This window comes from Taudactylus pleione, unplaced genomic scaffold, assembly GCF_031769625.1.
Source record: "Taudactylus pleione unplaced genomic scaffold, aTauple2 ptg000391l, whole genome shotgun sequence".
In the NCBI taxonomy this organism is placed as follows: domain Eukaryota; kingdom Metazoa; phylum Chordata; class Amphibia; order Anura; family Myobatrachidae; genus Taudactylus; species Taudactylus pleione.
This window is the reverse complement of record NW_028284792.1, coordinates 13,583,329-13,603,654: the sequence shown is the minus strand read 5'-3', so window position 1 is coordinate 13,603,654 and position 20,326 is coordinate 13,583,329. Positions and strand designations below refer to the sequence as shown.

Here is a 20,326-nt window from a genome sequence, read left to right as displayed (position 1 = left end):
GAGGCACATGTTGTCATAATGCCACACACCCCTGTACGTACTATAGTTTTAGCAGATGGGGCAGAAGCAATTTACTTGAATCCTGTTTTACAGACTGCCCTTAATCACTTCCTGGCTCCCTTCACTAGCAGCGTAGCACTGGCCTCATAATACTCTAACCTAGTAACAAAATAGAAACGTAAGGATTTGTTTTAAGTTTTAAACTTGCGTAGGTTAACCATGTACAGATAATGGGACTTAAGGTGCATGCTGCTATGTACTGTAGGTGTGTATTGTCAGACAATGGTTTTGGTTAATGTAATGAACATTACTGTAAATAGGACCTACCGTATATACTCGAGTATAAGTGGACCCGAATATAAGCCGTGGTACCTAATTTTACCCAAAAAATCTGGGAAAACTTATTGACTCGAGTATAAGCCTAGGGTAGGAAATGCAGCAGCTGGTAGTGCCCCCAGCAGTAATCCCCCCTGGTAGTGCCCCCAGTAGTCCTAATAAAAAAAAAAACTTACCTGAAACCCCGCTCCTGGTCCCGCCACTGCTATCCGCTCCTCCGGGCGCTTTGCATTATGGGAGAGACGTCGTCATGACGTCTCTCCCATTGCCCACTGCGGGAGCTGGAAGATGGCTCCCGCAGTGGGAGCAGCAGCAGCCGATGAGAGTCTGACAGACTCTTCGGCTGCTGATTACAACAAACACACAGCTGCCGCCTCCGGCGGCTGTGTGTTTGGCAGTGTGTAGTGCTGACTGAACTCCGTCCGGTCAGCGCTAAACACGCGGTGCGGTTGTGACACAGACACAGTCTGCACCGTGGCCCGCATGGTACGCTACTCAGCTGCGTACCATGCGGAAGAACCGGCATCACTCGAGTATAAACCGAGGGGGTGCTTTTTCAGCACAAAAAATGTGCTGAAAAACTCGGCTTGTACTCGAGTATATGTGGTATATTAAAGAAGTTACACCGCTGCAATGATCTTGGAAGTTGTACATTAAATTATCAGTCAGGACCAGTGTTTTTTTTTTTTTTCTCGGACTATTACCTTAACATACAGGTGTATTCGGGGGTTTTTCTGTGCCTCACATTTATAGAACTAAGTACTTGTGAGGTTTTGTCACATACATTTGTTGCACTGTGCCATATTTGGGCTGTGTGCTCCTGCAGCTTACCCAGGCATAAGACTAAGCTATGTCTAGCAAAGGCGTATTAACAGGCATGTGCCCCCATACTGCTATCAGACAAGTTATGGACTGCAGGCTTAAGTGAGGAGGATTTAATAAGGGCTTGGCCCAGACGTCAATGGTACTCAGATATTCGGAGTCTCTCCAACGACACTCCTGCTGTCTCAATGTCCGGACCTGTTGTCTCAAGGTCCTTGCCTTTACCCGGACCTGAGTTGTCTGTCTTTGATGGCGTGGTTCTTGAGACATCCCTCCTGATGTCAAAAGGATTTTCTAGCTCTGTAGTCTGCACTATGCTCAGAGCGCGTAAGCCAGCCTCTGCTCGGATCTACCAGAGTATGGCGTACATATTTCCAATGGCGTCGTACCAGAAGCTACTATCCTCAAGTGTTTAGTATTTCCAGAGTCCTGGCCTTCCTTCAAGCTGGACTGGACCTTGGACTTCGCCTTGCTTCACTGAGAGTGCATGTCTCTGCTCTATCCATTTGGTTTCAGCGTAGACTTGCTCCACTACCGGATGTCCACACCTTCCTCCATGGTGTCCTCCGGATTCAACCTCCCTTTGTCCCCCCAGTGGCTCCGTGGGATTTGTCAGTAGTTCTTCGTGCACTCCAGGGTCCTCAATTTGAACCCCTGGATTCTGTAGAACTCAAGTGGTTCACAATGAAGACTTTCTTGTGGCTATTGCATCTGCCAGGAGAGTGTCAGAATTGGGGGTGCTCTCCTGTCGTCCCCCCTTTTCTGATATTTCACCATGACAGGGTTCTGCTTCACATTCGCCCTGAGTTTATTCCTAAAGTGGTTTCTCATTTCCATATAAACAGGAGATTATAGTACCGGCCTTTAAGTCACCAGACCTCTCTGCTGGTGAGGCCTCATTGGATGTGGTCCGCGCACTCAGGATTTCTGTGGACTGTACCTTCGGAAATCGGACTCCTTGTTTGTGATCTATGGACTTCACAAAAAGGGATGGCCAGCCAATAAACACAGGCAGGCCTGCCTGTTCCTCCTTCTGTCACTGCTAATTCTACTCGGTCTGTGGGCCCCTCATGGGTAGCTTGCGTGGTGCCTCGGTGGTTCAGCTTTTTAAGGTGGCCACGTGGTCTTCCATTCAGACTTTTTCAAAGGTTCTATGCATTTGATACCTTAGCGTCTCAGGATTTTTCCTTTGGGCGCCGGATTCTCCTCTCAGCGCATGAGTGTCCCCACCCTTAAAAGGACTGCTTTGGGACATCTCCAAGGTCTCCCTGTGGAGCCTATGGACCCTGAAAAAGAAAATGAGTTATGCTAAGAACTTACCTTTGTTAACTCTTTCTTAAAAGTACATAGGGTATACAGGGCACCCGCCTTGATGCACCTGGCTTCATATGGGTTATATTTCTGGTCACCGGTTTCCCATCTCCTTCTGTGAGAGTGTGATTCTTGTGTGTACCAGTTTTCCTTCTCTTTTATCCTCCGCCGGCCTTTGGCTACTTACCAACTGAGGTGCCACTGGCTCAGGGGCGGGGTATAGGAAGGATGGACCGGTGCATCCTGGGATCAAAAGCTTTAACTACGTGGTGCCCGTGTTAAAGATCCAACCTACACCCCAAGGTCTCCCTGTGGACCCTATAGACTTCGAAGAAAGAGTTAACAAAGGTATGTTCTTACCATAACTCATTTTTTTTTAAACTTGTACACTGCAAAATCACTGTACAAGCATTTTCTATTACCACAAAATGCTAGAAACACTTTAATTAGATGAAAAACACTTGCTTTATATCTACAGAGATATATAGAGAGAGATATATAGATATATGTAGATATAGTGCATTAGCATCGAGTCAGAACACGAACTCGCAATTGCAACTTGCACCTAAAAATGTCTGCCTCGAGGATGCAGTCTACATTGTATAGCTAGAATTTGTAGGTTCTTTCGGGGGAGTTCAATTGCATCACGCTGCCCTCAGCTCCTGTCTGAAGTGACCTACTCAGTTGTTTATGCTAATGGATGCGAGTTCTGCGGGTGCCCGTTATTTGTACTTGCACCCTCCTGAGGTGGCAAGCAGAAATACAGGAAAAGTCGGGTTTTTAGGCTCCCATTGCATGGGTTTAGCCATTTTGTGCCTAAACCCCGTGACATGAGCGATAAATAATGGGAGCCTGCGACCCTTGCATCAATTAGCATAAACAATTGTAAATTGCCTTTTGGGTATGATAAAACAATTGAATTCCCCTGTAATATATTTACTTTAGTCTAATTTACAGCTTGCCAAACTAAACCACTGCAAAGCTCATATGTAACCAGCACAAAATAGCACATCTCCTTGCTTGCTGTACATGTGAAATCTCTGCACACATTTTTATGACTAATAGTGTGTGTCACTGTAAAACTGATTTTTAAAAAAAATTTTGTCAAACAAATTTTGTCTGAGACATTTCCTAGTGGCAAGTCTGTGATAGACAATCCAATGGACAAAGTAGCACATCTGTATTAGTAGTCCTGTGGATGTGATTTCAAATGTGTTCACTTAGCTGAAAGGTATCTTTATTTCTAACTATCATTCTTATTTCCCTATTAGAATGCTTATTTCCCTATTAGAATGTGAGTACGCAACCTGTACTATGGCTACTGACTACTAGGGCAGTTAAATGCCTTCCACTACTATATTGCTTTTTTGCCAAATTATACTTCTGAAAGGTATTTCTTTTGTTTTCAGTTTCGACAACAGCACATCCTGGTTACTATGCACAGTCACCGGCATACAATCCACAGCAGCTTCTTAGACCAGTGACCAATGTTACTCCAACAAAGGTATGTTATTTTTTAGAATGTTTGGAGAAGACTATAGGATATGTCCACTGTTAACACTAATTAAGGGGGCAACAGCAGTTTTTCCACAGCTGCCTGCCCGTTTGTTCTCTTATTGGTAACACATCCACCTAATTTGGAATCCAGCTCCCTCTTGAATGAAAGTTTTAAATTTTGCCATTCATTGGCTGTGTTTTATCTTTTGTTAAAGAATATATAATCTACACCAATTTTGTTTGTAGGGACATGCAAATAATTAAATTATCTGAATCTCGTTTAAATGTAAATTGCAGAGGGGTCAACAATAAACATTTGCCTCCAGTCTCATACACACCTGGACAAAGTGATAGTACTTTCAAGCCCCCATACACTAGTCGATGGATTGCTCGATCCGCCTGTTGGAAATGCCAACCAGCGGCCATTGATCCGTCAGAGGATCGGGGAAATTATACATGTTAAATTTCACCGATTTAGTAAATCACAATAATTTTTTCATTGTGATCGGCAAATCTGTGCACTCCGACATGTTAGATTTCACTGATCCTGAGATGCCGGCTTGCAACATCGCGGCAATCCGCCGCTAGTGTATGGACCCCTTAACTCTTAGCACAGACACGAGCTCCCCATCCGTCAATGATTCCTTCACATGGCAAAACTGTTTATTGCAAAACTGTGTGGATTGTTTGTGTAATTTTGTTATCCTTCATAAACTGTTCACTTTCTTCTTCAGGGTCCATAGGCTCCAAAGGGAGACATTGGGGTGTAGCTGGTGGATCAGGAATCTGGGCACCACGCAGTTAAAGCTTTCAGCTCCTAGGATGCACTGGGTAGTGGATTAGTAATCCGGGCACCTCGCAGTTAAAGCTTTCAGCTCCAGGATGCACTGGGCCCTGGGCCACTCTCCCTTTACCCTGCCCCTGAGCCAGAGGCATCTCGGCTTCGTTGGTACCTGTCCGGAGTCTGCTCAGGCAGCCCTAAAAGCTTTTTATATTCTGATTTAATTTCCTTTTTTTCTACTAATAGCACACAGCAGCAGTCTGTCCATAGGACGTCTGCGCTGCCGCTCTGTCACCCCTCCATGCGCCGCAATGCCAGTTCAGGCTGGGGATTTTGGCAGGTATCCCGGGTTCCTTGTTAGCCGGCCCCGTGGACGGCCCCAGACCTCAAGCCAGACGTTGGTGGACAGGTAAGGCGGGGGTCATCGCTTGCAGTGACCCGCGCTTTAGCAGTCATACCTCCAGTCTCAGGGGACAGACCGGAGGTGCTGCGTGTGGACGCAGGCTCCAGCCACCGTGATCCACTAGACGACCAGGGTACATTTGGTGCGGGAACCAGCGTCCCTGTGGGTAAATAATCGGCTAGGGGAGGTCAGCTTCCCAGTTAAAGCGGCCCCTCAGCTCAGGGCGCCATTCAACTGAGGTCTAGCTTCCCTGAGCTGTTCTACTTCTCCGACCTCGCCCCCTCTGATGTCTCTGGCGACCATTTTCTCTCCCTGCAGTCAACGTATATGGAGAGCTATAGCCTACCAGACTGGGTCTGTGTTGTTGATTGTAGTGCCATTTTGCAGTTATTGGTTATTTCTGCATTGTAAGTGACGTATTCTCTCTCATCTACTGTCAGCATATAGCTTTCCATTTATTATCTTTCTATTGTCCTAACATACAGGTGTCTTCAGGGGTTTTCCTGTGCCTCACATCTATAGAACTAAGTGTTTGTGAGGTTTGTCACATACAGTTCGTTGCACTGTGCCATATTTGGGCTGTGTGCTCCTGCAGCTCCCAAGCATAAGACAGGATCAGTATATTGGATTCCAACTAGTATCCTACATACTCAGTGGTTGCATTATACCCAGTGCCATATTGTGTGCCATATTACTCTGCAGCTATGTCTAGCAAAGGCAAGAGTACCAAGCAGGCATCTGCTCCCAACTTGCATGATGGCAGTATATGTGCTGCAGGCTTAAGTGAGGAGGATTTGATACAAGATGGGTCCACCAGACAACCCAGCGCCTGTATAAGAGCCCCCCATGGCTTCATTTTCTCATGTACTGGCCACTATTGCGGACTGCCTAGCAGTTCCGGCTGTAATTCCCCTTATGGGGTTATCGCAGCAGGCCGTAATGCCCCTTTGGGCTTGCCACAACAGGTTCGGGCAATACAGGTACATCCTGTTACTCCCATCATGGGTAGACGTACTCTCTAACTCAGTGCAGAGTTTGCATGTTGCAAGGTGAGAAGCCCCTACCCAGTTAGCCCTTTAAGCGTCCTGTGTTATCACAGTTTACGCAATTCTCAGATTCTGAGGTGTCTTCCGAGGAGGCAGAATATGCTGATCTCTCTAACCCTGACTCCCCTTTGGAGGAGAATGAGTGTCGGTCAAAAAATATTCCTACCTTGGTGCGAACTGTCAGATCCATCTTATTAATAGAAGATGAAGAGCCAGCCCCTAAATCCAAGCACCCTCTGTTTAAACGACAAAGTGGCTTCAGCAGAATTCCCTATATCGTATCAACTAGCTGAACACATGGCTGCAGCCCAGCAGTCGCCTGGTAAGAAGAGGTTTCAACCACAAAAACGTCTGACCTCATGTTACCTTTTTCCTGTGGCTCATTGTGCAAAATGGGTAACACCCCCTTAGGTGGATTCCCATGTTACGTGTTTATTCAAAAGCGCTATATTGCCTACAGTTACTTCCTTGAAGGATCCTACGGATAGGAAGGTGGAAGCTTGCCTAAAATCTATATACTTTTTCAGGGGCAATTGCCCGTTCAGCCATGGCTATTGCATGGGTGGCTAAAGCTATAGAGAACTGGGCATGATGCACTTGAAGACTCTCTTCCCTCAAAGCTTCTAGGGATCAGACGTCTTTTGTTGCTCACAATCGAGGTGCAGTTTCCTATATTGGAGAAGCAACATTGGATGCCGGTCTCCTAACCTTCAGAGTTTCGGCCGCGGGTGTCTCTGCCCGCCGTACTCTGTGGCAGCGCTCATGGAAGGCAGATGCGGGTTCCAAGAAAGGCCTAGAAGGATTACCCTATAATGGGGAGATCTTGTTTTGGTCCAGACCTTGACAAGGTTGTAACCACGTTGGCAGCATCAATAACGGCATTTCTGCCTTTAGCTACTTCTACAAGGCCTCGGACTACATATTTTATGTCCTTTCCATCCTCAAGGAAAGCCTAAAGGCCACTCCTTTCCTAGGCAGTCTGCCTCCGCGAGGGCCGCCAAACCCAGGACCAAGCAGGCCATGGAACACCAGATGCCCTGCTTCAAAACCCAAGGATAAACCCTCAGCCTGACGGGGCGGGCCTCCCTCTGGGGGATCCCTCCTTCAGTTCACCCAGTGCTGGTGTCAAATCACCACAGATGCTTGGGGAAGAGAAGTGGTCTCTCACGGGTACCCCCACTCATTTCTCAGACGGCTTCCCCACCAGTTTTTCTACACAGGCAAGCTTACACGCAGGCAGGCCTTCCTGTTCCGGCTTCTGTTACTGCTCATTCTACTCGGTCTGTGGGTCCCTCGTGGGCAGCTCGCCATGGCGCCTTGATGGTTCAGCTTTGTGAGGCGGCCATGTGGTCTTCAGTCCAGACATTTGAGGTTCTGTGCATTTCATATCTTTCGCCTCAGGATGCTTCCTTTGGGCGCAAGATTCTCCTCTCAGCGCAGGAGCGTCCCCACCCTTCAAGGATTTCTTTGGGACATCCCCAAGGTCTCCCTGTGGAGCCTATGAACCCTGAAGAAGAAAATTTAGTTATGGTAAGAACTTACCTTTTGACTCTTTCTTCGAAGTCCATAGGGTACACAGAGCACCCGCCCTGACGCACCTGGTTTCATATGGGCTATGTTTCTGGTCACCGTTTTTCTGTCTCCTTTTCTATGAGAGTGTGATTCTTTTGTGTGTACCAGTCTTCCTTCTCTTTTATCCTCCTCCGACCTTTGGTTTGTCGCAAACTGAGGTGCCTCGGGGGCAGGGTATAGGGGGAGTGCCCAGTGCATCCTGGGAGCTGAAAGCTGTAACTGCGTGGTGCCCGGATTCTTGATCCACCACCTACACTCCAAGGTCTCCCTGTGGACCCTATGGACTTCGAAGAAAGAGAGTTAACAGGAAAGTTTACCATAACTCTAATTTTTTTAATATCAATGTAAAAAATACCCTAATAAGTTTAATCACTTTAAGTTGTGAAATATTCAGCTCTTTTTTCCTTGTTTACATGATTTGCCATTGAATAATTGATCCTGTTCTGTTTCTCCCACAGACTCCTGTGTACCCAGTGAGCAGCAGAATGACTACTCAGCCGCACATGTACGCCATGCATACGCCACCAGTCCAAAACACAGCAATTTGTCCACCTGCTTTGCGTTTTGAGTCCCCTGCAACTAATATTTTGTCTCCTCAAGCTGATGAATATTATAACTACACATTGCCTCAGAACACCGCAAATCCAGCACTGCCTGAGCCAGGCTATTTTACTAAAGCTGCTTTAGGTGCTCAACCATCCAGACCAGAAGAGTCAAAGATAGAGTTTGGGAAAAATAACTTTGTTTTGGTTGAACAAAGTGAAGGACCAAAATCCTCTCAATTTACAGCCCCGCTGCAGTCTACCACAGGATCTACTTTTAAATTTAACTCAAACTTCAAGTCAAATGATGGAGACTTCACATTTTCTTCTAGTCAGACTGGAGCAACGCCAAGTGCTGGTAGTGAATGTCTCTTACGACTGCTGACATCTGATAAACCTGCTCATGAGCCAGGGAAAAAATCATCTACTTTTGAAAGCGTCACTGATTCGAGGAACATGTTCAGATTTGGTGAGAAGTGTTTTTTAAGCAATTTTAGTGAAGGCACAAATCAGGCTCAGGATAACAACAATGTGATTTTTGGACAGAGTGACAATGCATTTAATTTCCAAAACTCTGGAAAGGCAACATTTGTGCCTCCAGCCTTTGTTACAGAGACAAAAGAAGAGCATAACCAAAGCTGTGAGTCTGTAGCTGAAGAGGATGGGCCACATTTTGAGCCGGTAGTACCATTACCAGAAAAGATTGAGGTGAAAACTGGAGAGGAGGATGAGGAAGAGATGTTCTGCAACAGAGCAAAACTTTTTCGCTTTGATGCAGACACTAAAGAGTGGAAAGAGAGAGGTTTAGGAAATGTTAAAATTTTAAAGCACCGTGTTTCTGGCAAGATACGCCTGCTGATGAGGAGAGAGCAAATATTGAAGATTTGTGCAAACCATTTAATAAATACGGATATGAAGCTAAAACCACTTGCTGCATCTGACAAATCCTATGTTTGGCATGCCTGTGACTACGCTGATGAAATGCCGAAGCCAGAGCGTTTTGCCATTCGCTTTAAGACTGCAGAGGAGGCTTTACTCTTCAAAACCAAGTTTGAAGTGGCACAAAAACTGCTGCAAACTACAGAGAGCCATGCTGCTCCTCTGAAACCTGATAAAGATACAGTAAAGACGGACACAAAGAGCACACCAGGGCTTTCCTTTGGCTCGCAGTTTGGTTTGAAGCAAGGAGAATGGCAGTGTCGGACCTGTCTTGCAAAGAATGCAGAGACCTCTGCTGCTTGTGTATGTTGTCAAACACCTAATTTAAATAGTAGTTCAAGAAAAATCCCTCCTACAAATGACACTAAACCCATGAACATTGGGGTAATTTCACAAAAGATGCCCGCATCGGCTTTCAAATTTAGTAAGGACACTATAACTAGCAAATCTGCAACTGGCGATCACCTTAAAAAGAGCAAGGAACAGTGGATATGTAGTAAGTGTTCCACAGTGAATGATGCTGCAGAGAAGCAATGCATTACCTGTCGATCTTCAAACGAGATCAATGCTATGCCAAAACCGGTCTCTGGTTTTAAAAATGCCACAGATGCACAGGGAGGTACATTTGGCTCCGCCTTTGTGAAAAAAGAGGGACAGTGGGATTGTGATACTTGTCTGGTACGGAATGAGTCCTCTGCAATAAAATGTGCTGCATGTCAAGCGCCAAATAAATCTAACGGTTTGCAGACAACTGTGCCATCTGCTTCGTCTTTCAAGTTTGTTGCTCCTGAGAGCAGTACAAAAAAGGACTTTATGGGCCTGTTTGTAAGGAAGGAAGGACAGTGGGATTGTAGTACTTGCCTAGTAAGGAATGGAGATGATGTTTCTAACTGTGTATCATGTGAAAGCCCCAAACTACCACCAACAAGCAATGTCAAAGGGTTTTCCGTTCAATCATCTAGTTTCAGTTTTAACAAAACACAAAATGGTAGCTTGGAAACCATGTTTTCACGGAAGGATGGACAATGGGATTGCGGCGAGTGTCTTGTTAGAAATGAAAGCACAGCAATAGCTTGTGTTGCCTGTCAGACTACTAATCCAAATGTGAAAAGTGGCCCAACATCAACAGACACAAAACAAGCCTTTACGTTTGGTTTTACAGCAGGTTCTTCTGAGCCCTTTGGACCACCATCTACTGGGTTTAAGTGTAATTTTGCTGGAAAAGATATTAAATTTGGCACAACTGATGAGAAAGCACCCTTCTCTTTCAAAGCCCCAAGTACTAGTGAAGAAACCAAGCTGTCAGGAGGGTTCAGCTCTGCCATGTCATTCAATGCTAGTTCTTTTAAGTTTGGCATTCCAGAACTGGATAAGAAAGATGAGCAAGGTATAGAAACCTCTACCATTACGAAGGGTACATTGGGAGAGAGTAAGGAGGTGGAGGATGTAGTAGCTGATCCTGGGGTGAAATCTGAAGATAGCCAGCAAAAACCAAGTAGTGAGATAACACTAGGTCAGTCATCAAATAGTTTTTCTTTTGCCGAACTTGCCAAAACTTCAGAAGGTTTTGCATTTTGTAAAACAAACCCTAATTTTAAAGGCTTTTTCCGTGCAGGCGAAAAATTATTTGTTTCCCGGAATGATAAAGATGACAGATTAAATACAGCTGCTGAGCAAGAGGTTATGGATGAGCTGTACAGAACAGAGGATCGTGATGACATCCATTTTGAGCCCATCATACAGCTCCCTGACAAAGTGGAGCTTGTAACGGGGGAAGAAGATGAGAAGGTACTTTACTCACAGAGAGTGAAATTATTCCGGTTTGACACAGAAATCAGCCAGTGGAAAGAACGTGGTGTTGGCACGCTCAAAATTCTTAAGAATGAAGTAAACGGCAAACTTAGAATGCTTATGCGACGGGAACAGGTGTTTAAAGTGTGCGCAAACCACTGGATTACAACCACAATGAATCTGAAGCCTTTGTCTGGCTCTGACCGTGCCTGGATGTGGATGGCTAGTGATTTTTCGGATGGGGATGCAAAACTAGAGCGGTTGGCAGCAAAGTTTAAAACTCCTGAACAAGCGGAGGAATTCAAAAACAAATTTGAAGAATGCCAGCGTCTCCTCTTAGATATACCGCTGCAGACTCCACATAAACTTGTAGATACTGGAAGAACTGCTCATTTGATAAAGAAAGCAGAGGAAATGAAAAGTGGCCTTAAAGATCTGAAAACCTTTTTAACTGACCAGACAAAGCCTGGAGAGGAGGATGCAAATATAAGTAGCTCTGTGGACCTCACAAAGATAGCTCCTGACTGCACGGAGCCTACTTATGAGTGGGATACCTATGACATGAGGGAAGGGGCCCTTGAAAGAAGTTTAGATGACTCTGTTTATGCCTCTCCCCTAAACAGCAGCCCAGAGAAAAGAAATCTCTTTAGATTTGGGGAATCTACCACTGGTTTTAATTTTAGTTTTCAGCCAAGCCCAAGCCCAGCAAAGTCTCCAACCAAATTAAATCAGAGCAGAGCATCTGTGGGTACCGATGAGGAGTCTGATGTGACACAGGAGGAAGAGCGGGACGGTCAGTACTTTGAACCTGTGGTGCCTTTGCCTGATTTAGTTGAAGTCAGCAGTGGAGAGGAAAATGAGCAGACACTCTTCTGCCACAGAGCAAAGCTATATAGGTTTGATAAAGATACTAATCAATGGAAAGAGAGGGGGATAGGAGACTTAAAGATCTTGCATAACTATGACCTCAAATCTGCTCGTGTAGTGATGAGGAGAGATCAAGTGTTAAAACTCTGTGCTAATCACCGTATCACACCTGACACCCATCTAGAGCCCATGAAGGGAGCTGAAAGGGCATGGGTATGGACTGCATGTGATTTTGCTGAAGGTGAAGGGAGAATAGAATGCTTTGCTGTACGTTTTAAACTTCAGGAAGTTGCAGACCTCTTCAGAGATACTTTTGAAGAAGCAAAAGTTGCGCAAAATAAAGACTGTTTGCTCACTAGGGTTTCTTCACGCAACACGACTCCAAAAACATCACCCTGTGGAAAGGCTGCTGTGGCCATATTTGAGGAAACGACAAAAGAAAGAACCAATGAATCTGGTGTTACAACCTCTGTTTCAGAAGCAGACTCTGATACAGCAAGTCCCTCAGATAAGGCCTCAAAGGCTGTGGTGTCTCCTCCTAAATTTGTGTTTGGGTCAGAAGTAGTGAAAAATATCTTTGGCACAGAGAAACAAGGCTTCTCCTTTGGGAACACTTCAGGAGCCGGGACAATGTTTGGTTTCAGCTTCAATGCTTCAAATACTTCTAATAAAGAAGACCAGAAACCGCTCCCAAAACTTGCCCCAACACAACTAGACTTTAAATCTCCCAGCAGTCTGAAAGAGCAATCGCATCAAGACACTGTAACGTCCTCATCTACAGCATCATCCACGCCACCACAGCATACTGCAGCTAAAGGTGAGATCTTCCTGTATAAATATCTTGCTATGTTTTGTTTTTATGCGTCTAATGGATACATTTATGTAAGGATTTACAAGTTAAAGGAACACTGCCTCCAAAATAATTTTGGAAAGAAACACAGTTAAAATTGCTTTATTTTATTGAACGGTTCCTTCATTTTTAATAGCCTTGCAGTTCAGTCTGTAGTTTCTGGAGCTTAATCTTATATCCACACATAATGTAAAATTATCAGTGAAAACACAATTTACACACAGAGAAGAGAAAGGAAGCTTTGCATGTGTCAGCATCTACTGCATAAAGCAAGGTGAGATTTATAGGAAAGAGGTGGTTTACGCACATCATCCATACCAATATATTTTACTTAGACAGCAGTATGCTGTGCATGGCATCCAACTGCTTTATTTACTAGTTTGGCAGGGGCTTGTTTTGTGGATCTTTCCAAGGGAAAATTGTTTAAATTCATCAGAACTCAGGGCCTTTATTATCATTCTCCTGTCCCAATTTTATTGGTTTTTGACGGGCCATACAGTATAAATAAAACACAAAGTTAAAATGACAGAGGTTTATTTAAAAGTCATGGTAGTAGATTTACTAATGCTTCTACAAAGGAAAAGTGATGGTGTTGCTCATAGCAACCAATCAGGAATGATCTATAGTTTATCTAGTGAATTCTAGAAAATGATTGTTTGCCATGGGCAGCACCTCTACTTTTCCTTATTGCCATACAACTGATGGCTACTGCTCTCCTTCTCCTAGCTTTGGTAGAGAGAAGCATTTGCCATAAGGAAATGATGCTCCAATGAGGCTGCATCTATTGAGGGCAAGTTAATGGTGCTAGCATGGGAACATGCTGTCAGGTTTGGCTGTACAGGAGAGCATGCTCCATCTCTGGCAAGCTAACTGCACACAAGATACACATTAGAAACTTGCAGCGTTCTAATCTTGCGACCTTAGCTTAAATGCGCCGATATACAGTTATGTTTGATGCATGTGGTCAAATTGTGGAATTTAACACACACAGGTCTTATTCAATAAGATTCACCCAGCAAGACCAGGTGAGTATGTGCGGCTGTATGCTGCACTTACAGTACCTCTAAGCTCGCTGATTTTTGTTTGCAGCCCCATAGGGCCATTGTAACAGCAACTCATCCCCCTTTTGTCTAATTGAATTGACCCCATAGTGGAAGACCCTTAAGAAAAAAGTAGGGAATTAGAATGAAAATGCAATATTACATGTAATATATTTTGTTGTAAAAGGCTTAGTGTTCCTTTAAATATTTTGTAAATCTGGTTTTATCTTAATGTTGCATACGTTTTTAACCTAAATTTAATTCAACTCATGCTAATTACCATCCTGCACATTTAATTCAACTGACTTTATCATAGGTTAAGGTTTTAAAGTTCCTATAAAACCTTCATTTTCTTTTCCTGGTTGCCACTAATAGCTCTTTAATAGGCTAAGTGTCAGTGTAGGTACACCTCAGAGCAGTCCTATACATTGTGTTGTTTTATGTTATATAAATATAAGAATCTCATGTGAGTCCCTATGGTTACAACTTGTTAGGAATCAGATTGACAACACATTTGTCTCTATTAGAAATTACATTTGTGCCCTTTATGTATTGTAGTCCCCAATCTTTAGAAAATGTTTGTGTGTACATGGAAATCTTCAACTAATTCAGCCCAAATCAATGGTTTGGGAGCATATGGATTTTCACCCATGGTAACAAAATCACATGGTAACCAGCATACAAATACATTGTTACATGTGTAAACATAATTACATGCACTTATCTGCATATGCTGGGTACACACTGACCGATATAGTGCCTGTTCCTTTAAATGGCGATATATCTGTAGTGCATTGGTGAGTGTGTACAGACAAAATGTCTGTAAGTATAGTTCTTGCATATCGCCTATTACTCTGCAACACAGCCGATGCTGATATAAAACTGGCTGTGTGTATGGGTGACCTGCCGACTGCCTGTACACTTGTTGCAGGGACTGCTGGTAACTGACCTCTCAACTGGGTGGGCAAATTTAAATACCCGCCCAGTTGTGATGTCAGCACAGACTCATCGAGCGGCAGATTGGTAAGTATTTTTTGGCTTACCAATTGGCCACTCTGTCTGCAGAACCCTGGTTTGTCGGACAAGTGGCCCAGGTGCGTAGCCAGCCTTAGTCATGTGAGCTTAAGGGGAAGGAATATGTTACTATTCTGTGTAGTGATATTATTGTGGCTATTTGCAGTAAGGCAGCTACTCGGTATGTGTATAGAGATGGAATTTTTCCCATCTAGAAGAAAAGTATGGGTACTGAGCTTGTTGCATTGGAATTTCAAGATTATATTGAGTTGAGATGAAAATAGTTTGTGTTCCATCTGTATTCCTACATACAATTCTATTTCCCAAAATCTTTTCCAACACTGACTCCAGGCCTCTTCAGTTGTCTCTTTGTTGTGTTGTTTTGTAGGATTTAATTTTAGCCTTTTTAAATCTGATCCTGCTGCCTTTTGGACGTATGCAACGCCTTCAAACCCTGAAATGGAAGGTATTTGGATGCTATGTGCAATGCTGACCATTGATTGAGCAGTCATCCCTACCAGTATGCTGTAACTGTTCTGGAAAAACTTATTTGGAAATGTTAACATGCATGCTGCATTGCTGGGATCTGCAGACTGAATTATATAGCAGAGTTGACATGTCCTTAAATACTATGCTACATTAAAGGTGTAATCATTAACATTAGTTAATTTTTTGCAGACATTCTTCTGTAGTAACTTATATTGTTACATGAGGTTTTTTTTCATTTTAGCTGTATACACAAATGAGAGGCTTTTATTTAAAAGCAACCTATAATTTTCTGATAAAATCAATGGCATGATCTGTTGGTAGTGATGTTATTGTAAGGTCAGATCTAGTTTACATTTATTTGAACAGTACTATTTTTATTTTTTATTTAATCTTTTTGATTTCACAAAAAATAAACCTCACAAATGATAATGAACCCCTCAGCACTGTAAACTGGTACAATAAATGAGACATAGGGCCATATTCAATTAGGTGCTAAAAGCCCGTTTCTGCGGAAAATACTTTTTACCGGTGTGGAAAGTCAATGCATTGGAATAAGGGAAAAAAATTTGCCTATGAAAGCTGTCAAAAAAAAAAGTACAGAATTGGGGTTTTGGGGTGCAACTTGCGGGAACCACCCTGCACCCTTGGGTCACTCCCCCCAAAGGTAAACTGTGTAAAAAAAAAAAAAAAAGATTAAATAAGTACTTAACAAAAGGACTTTGAAAAAGGGGGAAAGTACAAAGTTGTGGGACAAACTTAAAAACTAGCGAAATAGACTCCAGGGCAGTCCCCAAGTATGCCCCGGTTGCTTTTAAGTTTGCAGGTGCTTGCGGAAGGTGGCTTTTTAAAAATTTTTAAAACTTCACTTTTGCTACTTTAAAATATGCTAGCACCCATTTTCATGTACCCCAAATTTGCTGGGACTACTTATTTTCTCCCCAAAAATATGCATAATGCTATTCACCAGTTGTGCAAATACTCTAATTAGCAGCTATTGAGATCATTTAAGTACCCCAATTACCTTCAGCAGGCCTACTCGGGAGTATCTATAGTGATCCCCAATGTCACTGCATCTTTTGGGGGGTGTCAGGCGGATTTCCCCAAACCTGAAAGCACTTCTCGCCAAGTCCGAATTCGCAGGGTCTCGTTTTCGCCGATTCCTATTTGAATACGGGGATAATTGGGGACGAGTGCGATACTTTTTCACATGGAAACAAGCTATGTCGGCAAAGTCTGGCGTGCAAAAAGTACGGAACTTTTCGCACCTAATTTAATATGCCCCTTAGTTGCGTAAGGACATGGTAGATTCAACACAAGAACAGAAAATAAGTTCAACAGACAGTATAATAGCGTACAGAACTGCTTAAATGCCCATAACCTTCTGAGTCATGTCTGGGATGGTGGGGACAAAGGTCAAATGGCTACTGAGAGAGCCATCCTCATTCAAGGACTGTAATGCATATGGGGGGGGGCGGATATTCAATGAGTTCAAATGTTTTAAAATTTAGACAGATCATCTATTTGTGTGAGGAAACCTCTCATGACAATCCAGGTCATTTACCAATGGCATCCATTTATGAAAGCAAGGATTCTCAGAAGCCATCCAAGTTCTGGATATGAACACCATGGCCAAAACATGCAGAATATACACTTATTGTAACGGAGGGATTATCTAGTACATGAGAGAGACACACTCCAAAAAGACATAATTTATGATAGACATCTATACCTACAGTATATAAAGAATACCCTCCACCACTACAGGAGAGAACATCTGCACTATTGTACATTCCAATAGGAGTTACCGGAAAATTATACCGCATTTTGGACATTCAGCCATCCCCTCAGCTACTGATCTTAAGAAAATAGAGAGGTGTATTATAATTTTTATGCAGAATGTATAATGCACAGGTCTATCTAGACCTGGAGTTTTCATCTTTAGTGCTACTAGGCATGATATTCCTTTCCTAATTGGAGATAAACCCGAATCTCATTTTGGAAAGGTTTCTAAGAGGAAATTGCCAAATTAGTGCCATTATTAATCGGTTTGCTCATTCTATACATTTTAAATGGGCAGCATTCCAAAATATTACATTAAAGCAGATGTAGCTAACCCTGGTCCTCGAGAGCTACCAACAGTGCATGTTTTCCAGATCATCTCACAGAATCACAAGTGAAATAATTAGCTCCACCTGTGGATCTTTTCAAGTGTGTTAGTGAGTAATTAATACACCTGTGCGCCAGCTAGGTGGTCTGGAAAACGTGAACTGTTAGTAGCTCTCCAGGATCGAGATTGGCTACCCCTGCATTAAAATGTTGTCCAAATTTTGTGTGGGATTATATATATATGAAACTGGATATATTTAAGAGGCATTGTCTAAAGTGGATATCCCCTTTTAAAAAAAAAAAAAGAAAGACTACTAATCCCCAAATTTATAAAAATGGGTTTCATTTACCCGTTATAGATGGCGCACACAAGCTTTAATATAGGTTTCTGAAAATTTTCCAATGTAGAGCATAACTGAGCAAATGCAGTCTTCATCACGGAACAGTTGTTGTAAATGTCTGTTACCATGGAGAGCTACTTTGCGTAGTTCATTGTGTTCATTATTGTGTTGAAATGAATCCAGTCTTTGTTACATTTGTTTGTTTTTAAGCTCCCTGACAGAAGAAACCAATTGCAGAGAACTCCACTTTTTGTAAACTTTATACAGCTAGATACACACCTGACAGATTTATCAACGACTAGACAAATTCGGACAAATATAATCTTGATAACACCAGATGTAGAGCATACACAATAATTACTTTGTTTCAATCGATCACACGGACTTCAAATTGTTGAGGTGACGTTTATTTTCAGACTGGACCAATGTCACTTACAGAACTGACCAGTTTTCTGACTGTCAGGCCCTGGTGTAGTATACACATTAAACAATTCCCTGGCCAATGAGAACTCTTAGCTGCCAGTTCAATTAGCGATGAGATTACTACACACAATGACACACTCAGATGTTAGAGTAGTAAAACCTTGCTTAGTTTTTGCTTGCGCCCATATACAGTAGGTGTGTTTTACCAAGTGTAATTCCTAGATGTACCCAGAGCTGCTTCAACAGGAGCATGCAACTTACTGATTCTGCTCAGGTATGCATATTATATAGAAATCCTCTATACTTCTAATGGCTTCTTTACTCATATTTTTATCAATTGAGTTTGGCACCATATCTTATGTGCCCTGTACCCATGACTACTGGGTATGTGATATGAAGGCTAGAAAAGAGGGAATATGTTTTAATCTATGAATGTTCCAAAACCTTTCAATTCACTACATTGTATGCCAGGTGCCACTTGTTGATGAGAGATATGTGCCCTTACACTGAGAGGACTAAATAAGCCAATTGGTAGTGTTTGCTGCCTTAAAGGGGAAAAGCAATCCCAGTCTTCATTTTGGTAATCCAATTATAAAAAGTTCCTTTTGGCGCAGGTTCCACCAATTGAACAATCCTTATCACAGCCTTTGATCTACATAGCAGGAAGACGCAACACCGGCACCTTGTTTAAAAGTTGTAGCATGTTCATTACACTGATGAGATCTAATTAACCACCTAAAAAATACTAGTCTAAACAGTCTGAGGGGGAATCGGTATGCAATGCGGGTAGTCGGGATGCCTCTTGTCAACCGACAGCGGCATCCTGATGGTTGGTATCCCGACGGGGGATACCAACCTTAACTTCTTGTAGCCTAACCCTCCCCCCTTCGTGCCTAGACCTAACTCTCCCCCCTTAGTGTCTAACCCAGCTATGCTACCTAATTTCATGACAGTTCAGATGTCTTATGGCTAACCACGTTGAGTTATTGAAAAAACACCACTCATTATGAGAGGGGTTTGCACATTTGAAGTAGCTATGTGAATTGTAGATCTGTAAAGAATGCCATGAAATTTAGTAACATTTTCTTGTTTTTCATGGAATCATACTACAGTATCTGGGAATTTTACATTACTTAAAATTAAATTCTCATCGCTGTGGCTGAGTCACGTGTAGAACAGCAATTTTAATCATTGTGGGGTATAAGTATGTTATGCAATATAGAATATACCTACAATTTGCCTAGCCACACCTAATCATTACTATATTCCTTGCAAATTCCTTCTTTCAGTACTGATTCTAAATGATTGTAAACATTTATCCAGGTGTGATCTGATGTAAGTTATTACAGGCGGCTCCATCACTATGTAAATGTTTGTTTTTTTGTAACCTTTGTTGCCAATAAGGTGCACTACTTCTTGTCTCTGTTATTCCCTCTGAGGGTTTATTTAACATAGGTTGTGAAACTGATTTAGTGCAGTTTACAGTTGTTTTTGTTGGGAAAGGGATAATGTAATTGGAAACTATTATTTGAGGACAGTGTCCTATTATAGAGGTAATCTATATTTAATAATATGCTTACATTTAAGTAAGGATAGTTATTTAATGTCGATAAGAATTCCGGTTTTTGGATTTAAAAATTATTTTTCATTATTATTATTATTATTCTAAACTAAATGAGTAGATCATCAGTGTTTTGAAACCTGCTGTAACCTGTTTACGGCATTTTGGCCATAACATTTTGCACGTTTTTGTCTTCAGTGTTCCCATTCTTACCCCAATAACACAAGTCTATTTTTTTTTTCTCTTTAAAGACATTTATTTCAGATCTGAAGTACATAATTTAATAGTTAAAGCAGTATATTGACCATAGAAAATGTTTATGGACATGCTTAAAATTTTTATTTTTAACTGCATTGTTTCTGATTTAACCTAGTTGCCAACACATTTCATAAGTTTGTTTCCAGCCGTTAGCGTGCCAGATCCCGCCTTTTAAGACTAATCTGTTACCTCACCTATTGTAGTTTTTTCTGTAACACCATACTACCTGCTGTGTTTAACCTATCCGCTGCCTTCTACTAAATGTTGATGCCATTGCTTGGTCTGCATGAGGTCTTCTCTTTTCTAGCATTATCTATTTTTCGTTTTTACCATTTCC

At 42.5% G+C, this 20,326-nt stretch overlaps 1 protein-coding gene across 4 annotated transcripts in view; it reads left to right on the top strand.

Annotated features, from left to right (window-relative positions):
- The window catches only part of LOC148507581 (E3 SUMO-protein ligase RanBP2-like), a 90,373-nt gene that overhangs the window by 52,765 nt on the left and 17,282 nt on the right, over positions 1-20,326 (top strand). For 2 of the 4 annotated variants that reach the window (XM_088445970.1, XM_088445968.1), the window contains exons 19-21: positions 3,879-3,973; positions 8,227-12,724; positions 15,200-15,277. In XM_088445970.1, coding sequence (XP_088302096.1) covers positions 3,879-3,973; positions 8,227-12,724; positions 15,200-15,277 — 4,671 coding nt within the window. The remainder of the gene's footprint in view (positions 1-3,878; positions 3,974-8,226; positions 12,725-15,199; positions 15,278-20,326) is intronic. The other 2 variants (XM_088445972.1, XM_088445971.1) reach the window with 1 other exon arrangement.